This window comes from Nematolebias whitei, chromosome 6 (assembly GCF_014905685.2).
Source record: "Nematolebias whitei isolate Nwh7 chromosome 6, NemWhi1, whole genome shotgun sequence".
In the NCBI taxonomy this organism is placed as follows: domain Eukaryota; kingdom Metazoa; phylum Chordata; class Actinopteri; order Cyprinodontiformes; family Rivulidae; genus Nematolebias; species Nematolebias whitei.
This window is the reverse complement of record NC_056503.1, coordinates 5474429-5481619: the sequence shown is the minus strand read 5'-3', so window position 1 is coordinate 5481619 and position 7191 is coordinate 5474429. Positions and strand designations below refer to the sequence as shown.

At 42.2% G+C, this 7191-nt stretch overlaps 1 protein-coding gene across 1 annotated transcript in view; it reads left to right on the top strand.

Moving 5' to 3' along the window:
- The first annotated feature begins 2551 nt into the window (after nucleotides 1-2551).
- LOC119411073 (phosphatidylinositol transfer protein alpha isoform) overlaps nucleotides 2552-7191 on the top strand; it is a 32365-nt gene continuing 27725 nt past the window's right edge. The window contains exons 1-2 of the mRNA XM_037677996.1: nucleotides 2552-2663; nucleotides 6110-6140. Of these exons, the coding sequence (XP_037533924.1) occupies nucleotides 2647-2663; nucleotides 6110-6140 (48 nt within the window). The 5' untranslated portion in view covers nucleotides 2552-2646. The remainder of the gene's footprint in view (nucleotides 2664-6109; nucleotides 6141-7191) is intronic.

The window sequence follows — 7191 nt, the reverse complement described above, 5'->3', positions numbered from 1 at the left end:
AGGGGACTCATCTAGCCTTCCAAGGCCTCCTTGCTCCTCGAGACCTCAACTCATCCTGATTGTGTTCCAAATACCACTCAAAGCCTTCAGCCTGAAGAACCAGTCTTCACCCTCTACTCAACCTGCTCCTCTGTCCAGTGGTGCTCACCTCTATTCCTTTACAGACCTCCTGGAACCTAGGACCTCAGAGATCTCCCCATTGGCTCCAACTACAAGAAAAATATCTTCAGTAAGAGAATCCAACTCCACAACTAAATTAATGATTCTTCATAGACATTTCCAAATACTCAAATTGTCCCTTCATCATTTTCAGCTCAAACCCCCGCACCTCGCACAGTGATTGCTGGACATGGGCACCAGCGACCCCCGTGACCCAAAGTGGAATAAGCGGGTAAAGATAATGGATGGATGGATGAAATGAAAAAAATGATCAAGGACTGTTGAACAGCTAGAATCCTCTATCAGACAAGAATGAGAACATTCTCCTTCAAAATGTCTGACAGCTGGTCTCTGTAAATGTTTAGACTGTTGTTAAACGACGAGGGGATGCCTTGCTGTGGAAAACAGTCCCGTCCCAAAATTTTTAAGCTATCAAATTCAAAACTTCCATATTTCTTGCCCATAAATTATACAATTTCTTAGTTTCAACATCGGAAATGTTTCATATACTGTAAACCAGTATAAATATGGTGTTATGAGATTTGTAAATTATTGCATTTTCTTTTGTTTACATTTTACTCAATGTCTCAACTTTTTAAAATTTGAGCTTGTAGCCAGAATAATCTAAAATGCTTCTGCTCTTTACAAAATAGTAGTATGTCACAGTATGTGTACTGTCAAACATTCAACGGAGAAACAAATATTTGTCACCAAGACAATTGCTATGATTAAGACAGGAAACACAACAAAAACACACATTCATCAGATTTGTCATGCTAAAAGTTAAGGGCCACAAACAGATTCACATCAGCATAAAAACTGAATAAGAAGCAATAAATAAAATGTTGCATCTTGTAATTATGTTCTTGTTTATACTCTGTATAGTGATCCATGTGATCTGTTGCTGTTTTATATTCTTGTCACTAGATGGCGTATGTGTGACAGAGTAGGACAGAAGAGACTGTTAAAGAAAATAGAGTAAGATAACATCATATTCTGGGGGCCCTTCAGTACAACAATAAAGTTTGTGAGTTTATCCTTTGTTTTACAACCTCCACATTATATTATAATATCTATCAGAAGCTAATGACTGGTTTATAAGTTCCTCACATTTTTTCTTTATTAGTCATTATTTTTAATTCCATAATTATGATAAAGAAAAGTCATAATTTTGAGAACACACGCCGTAATAAATTTATTTAATGAAAAAAAAAGGTGCAGTTTGAACCTGAAATAGCAGAAGAAAAAAAATCACTGTTTATCCTCACACACGCACACACACACACACACACACACGCACGCACACACACACGCACACACACACACGCACACACGCACGCACGCACGCACACACACAAGAATGGAATATTATGGAAGTAATATGGCCTCAAAACATTCACAAACCCGTATAGTATGGAAGTAATATTCCATAGAAACGTTAACTGCATTAAAACCAAAACTCTTAAATACATATTTTTTAAACAGACTCATTATTAGTTTTAACATAAAAACATGAATTAAAAAAGTTCAATTATTGCAAAGCGGTTTTAAAAAAACTCAAATCATGGAGCTGAGTTCCCTCTATAAATTTATTCAGTCACTTATGTACTGATATAAAAATCAGGACGTTGATTTTTCTTTGTTTGTTTGTTTGTTTGTTTGTTTTTATACAGGTAAAGGTACACAACTCTAAAAACTGGTCTGCAACCCATTTTTGGTTGGACATCCATCCATCCTTCCATCCTTCCATCCTTTCATCCATCCATCATCTTCACCTCTTCTTCCTTTTCGGGTCACTGGTGTCACTGGTGTCACTGGTGTCCTGTCCATCACAGGAACACCGAGACAAATGAGACAAACCCATCCATGAGACGAATCACAGACTGGGACACTGTTTTTGTCATGTGATGGCAGGAATGTTTCCAGGGCCCTGAGAGTTCAGCAGGTGTCATGTTCGACCATATGAGAACCACATGTCGCTTCAGATCGTGAGTGTCACAGGAGGATTTGTTGGTTTAATACCAACAGATTGCTTAAGTTGACTCATGAACTAGTTAAACCACAGAGGACTTTTTCTGGATGTACTGGTTGGACAACACCTACACCTGTATTTGCTTGTACATGCTCACGAGGCCAAATGTAGGAAATGTCCTCTTTAAACACGATAGCACGTCACGAGACAACAGTTAAAGAAGCAGCATACATTTTATTATAATTAATCTACACCCTGCCCCTGTCTGGTTGCTTTTTAACAGCACAAACGCTGACGTTGTCATTTTTAGGTTTCAAGAAAACAGCTTGAAGCTGGTTGTTCCGGACTGCACGTAAACGCGTCACGGGGTTACCTGAAACAAGGTGGGGTTGCCCCGCCTCCTCCTCGGAGGCCACGCCCCTTAGCGCTGGCTCGGCATCGAGCCGGAAGAAAACCGTGCGAGCTGTCAAAGCGGTGAATGAACGGCTCGGCTCGGCGTTTGGACGGAGAGCACCATGCTGGTGAAAGAGTTGTGAGTTTCCGTTCAGCTTCCTCGTCCCTTCTGTTCCACAAGTGGTCGCTCCGCTTCAAAGTTCTTGCGCTTTTAGCCGCTCAGTTGTGTTTGAAGTGTGCGCAAAGTTGTGTCCTGGTTGCATTTGGTTGGTGGTGCTGTGGGATCTCTCCTCGTGATGTTTGAGCTTGACTTGGTTCACTCCGTTTGAAAGTTGAGCAGTTTTACTTCGAAGTGTTGATGAACAAGTATCTGCAGGAGTTGGCTGTAAAACACGACCCGGGTGGAATGTCCCACGGCTCTGCGTGAGTTCGGCTCCGTGTAGACGCGTGTCTGCATCAGTCTGACTGTGACTGGAGAGAGTGCAGTGGTCCACATCAGCTGTGCAGCTGGAGCAGCAGATGGTTCAGGGAGGCCACATGTTGGTACTCACCTTCGTTGTTTTGTGTAAATCACATTTCAGAAATAATGTTTGTGAATGTACAAGTAAAACAACACGTAGAGCATTTTAAAACGATAAGTTCACATGTTGGTGCTCGTGCACGCCTGCCAGTGTAATGACAGTATTGCCATCTGCACATGACTGCTGCGTGCACCTGAGCACCGTGCACAGCAGCCTAGCCTTGTTGAACAGTGAAGGCGGTCAGCTGAGCCTGTTTCATCGCCTGCCTCTAAAAGTCCAGGGCCATCGTATTTTTCTGGCTTGTGTCTGTGCTCCTTGATCTCATGGACCCTTGGACACATTTGACTGAAACTCGCTGAACATAAATCTACAACTAATTAACTTTTGGAGTCAACTACCACCTCTACTCAACGATGGCCAACACAATCATGACTAACTCCGTCACTTTGACGGATACAGATTTAAAACTTGGTGTGGTAGTAGCTGAGAGTCGTCTCCAACAAATGTATATTTGCTTCAAGGAACTTGATGCAAAGTCCTGAAGCTTCCAAGTGGTTGATTCTACCGAGTGCTCCATATTTGTATCATTCCTGGTTGTATTAATTTCAACTCTTTCAAATGGCACCATTTGATATTGCTTGGGATTCCCTTTCATATTTCCTTTCATAAAGTCAGTGAATCCTTTTATTAAAACTTGTTACCAGCCCTGCTTGTAGGCAGAAGAGCTGAAGAAGCACTGGTCAGATTTGAGCAGAAGTCTCCAAGTAATGAGTAGATGCACATGTCACAGGGTCCGCCACAGCTGGCCACCGTTAGCCAACACAGAAACAACTGTAACTCCGTCAGGTTTAGAGATGCTGAGTTAAACGTTTGAGTGGTAGTACCTGAGAGTCATCCTCAACACGTACTCCCAAGTCCCATCACACATCTCATTCCATGTTGTTTACAAGGTAAACATTCACAGGGCACATCTTCATATTGCACGAGATCGAGCATGTTTTCAACGTTTGGTTAAAGTAGTTACAGTTTTGTCACTTTTCAACATAAGCTGGTTAAACGGTTAAAAACCACCCGTGATGAAAGCAGTGCTGATGGATGCGTTCTTTAGCTACGCCTTTCACTTGTCACAGGTCATGCAGCTAGTCGTGGCATGCCCTGAAGGCTGTCCTGTTCTGTCCTCATGGAATATTTACGCCCTGCTAAACTGACGGCGGCTGCAGATTAGCCTCCTGTTGTATGCTGCACAAACACACACAGGCGAGGGTTCCACTCCAAGCCTGTTTGCTCAGTGGCAGCAGAAGTCTCGATGGCTGCTTCATAATTTCCTCTTCCTGCTGCCGTGCTTCCTGTGATCGCGGGACTCGAGCAGAACACACCGTTTGTCCACTTCTCCAGTGTGCACGATATATGGCCCGAATGCAGCAATCTGAGCGGCGCTCTGATTAACAGCATGCTGTTGACTGAGCGGCGTGTAAAGGCCAACAAGGAAGTGACTCGTTATCTTTATGGGCTCCCACCATGGTAAAGGTCTCTTTCACAGGCCAGCTGCTTGCTACAGGAGCTGAGCGCCGAGTCGAGCACGCTGCATGTTTTAAACGTCACTGAGACGGTACAAGTCGGATGACTCGCGCGTGCAGTAAAGGTGTGACACAGGTCACACCTGAAGAAACGCCTGTGTTTCAGGTGTGATTAGGTGGAGATGATGGACAGTCATGGCGTCACAGGAGGAGCTCCAACCAGTTGACGGGACGTCCTCCTGGAGTTCAGACAAAAATGAAGGCTGTGGTGTTGGAGTGTGAGAACTCTGTCGTTTGAAAAACTAGTCTGGCTGGTCTTCGTTTTTGTGCTTTTATGATCCAGTTAGCTTTTGGGTACCGTTTGGCTATTTTTAGCTTTTAGCCACTGTTTAGCTGATTTGAGCTTTTAGCTGTTTACTTGATTTAAGCTTTGAGTTTCATTTTATGCTAAATGTAGTAGGGATGCACGATATTATCGGCATGGTATCTGTATCAGCCGATATTAGTGATAAAGTTAAATATTGAACATCGGCCATTCCATCAAAATAACTCACCGATATTAAAGGCTTCTGTTTTAATTTTAATTTAATAAACTCTCAAGTATATCTAATAATGCACTTCTACTTATGCACGTGTCACTTGTGAACAGGTTGAGTTTAGATTTGTGAAAATGTACAAATGTGCACTGTTTGAGTGTTGTCATTGTGTTAGAGAGTAAATGTCATGAATTAATTTGACATTAAACATAATCCAAGTTGAAGAGTTGCATCATTTTCAGCCTCTTTTTGTCATCTGCACTTGGTAGCAGCCGAACTGACAAAGAGCGAGCAGGATAATGTGGTGTTTTAACTCCACAGCAGAGAAAGTTATGTAGCCTCTGTAAGTGGGTCTATGGGGAAAATATCGGTATCGGTTATCGATCAAATAAGTTTTAACATATCGGATATCGACCAAAAATCTAACATCATGCATCCCTAAAGTTTAGCTTTTAGCTCTGGTTTGGCCAACATTAACTTTTTCAACAATTTAGCTGATTTTAACTTTTGGCTACTATTTAACGTCTAGCTGCAGTTAGTTAGTGAGGAAGAGGAAGATGACTGGCTGTGGCGACTTCTGAAAAAGTAACAGCTAAAAGAGAAAAAAAAAAGGAAGGGACAATTTTTTTTTCTACAGTTTTGCTGTTTTAAGCTATCGGCTACTGTTTTACTTCAGCTGTGTTTGTTTGAACTTTAAGAGCTAAGTGTGAGCGTCGCCTTTAGTCTTCAGGCTCTGCAGTTAAATGAAGTAAACATGAGATAAACTGCAGATTAGCTTTTAGCCTTTACCTCAGAGGTTGTAGAGTTCCTTGAGCTTTGATATGGAATAAATTCAGATGGTTTGTTTTTGTTTCCAGCCTGGTGTGACGTGTTCAGGATGTAATGAGAGCGCTGCAGTTTGACCTGACAACGATTCATCCTCATCCTAACTTACATGCTGGCGTGTAGCTGTTTGTTCTGTAGTTTTCTATCAGTAGCTCTGTACTTTACTTTCTTTTTCTTTTTTCACAGCCGGATCGTCCTGCCTATCTCAGTGGAAGAGGTATGTGAATGTTTATGTACTCTACAGTAACTGTACACAGTTATTGACATCAACGAGGTGCACAGGCTTCTCTTATCACTTAGCTCTTGTCAGTATCTAACACAGATGAGCTGCAGACTTTACTTGTCTCACTTTTCAACACGCACCCACTGACGACGACAGTCGTGGAATTGTTCTTCCTGAAGCATTTTGGTGTTGTTTTCCAGTGGAAACGTCCAAAAAAATTCCAGTTCTGCTTCTTCTTTGCTCCTCTGATCACAGGGGGACAGGAAAAGGGAGATGAGAGGCTTCAGTCAAGCCTTTACGAAAATGTATTTTAATTCATTTGTTGCAACTTTCACTCATGATCAACAGACAAATAGAAAAAAAATCAAGCAATTTAATAAAAGAAGCACAAACATGATGAGGGTGAAATACATATTTGTTGGGGAGTGAACTTGTAGCACGTCAGGCCACTGGGAGTACCTTTGTTCATCTAATGAACTTGAATTCATCTACTTGTACTCGTAAGTGATAGCACTTCATGGCAGTGTGGCGCTCGCCTCCAGGCAGTCGGTGGTAGAGAAGGAGATGAGTGAGCCACGCGGAGGTATTTGTTGTTGTTGTTGTTGTTGTTTGTCCTAACCTACGCTCCTTCAGATGGTGACATAATGCTCTATAAGACCATAAACACCACCACAAGAAGAACAAGTGGTGCGAAGGTATTTTAAAGTGAACTAGAAAGTTCCTGGAGAAACTCTGATGGGGACTACCATGTGGCAGCCGTTTTAATTTAGTTGATTTGACAGTACTGTGTGTTGTGGCTCGCTCTCAGCTACCACTATACCAAATTCAGTTCAACATGGCAAAATTATTATTTTTTTTTAAATCAAAGAGTTTTATGCATTTTTCTTTGAAGCTATGGTGGCTGTGGATCTTGTATTTGGATTCAGTATGTGATTGGGAGGGTGGCATGGTGGCTCAGTTGGTAGAGCTGCTGCCTCTTAGCGAGAAGGTCACTGGTTCAAATCCTGGCCCGGGGGCTTTCAGGGTGGAGTTTGCATGTTCTCTC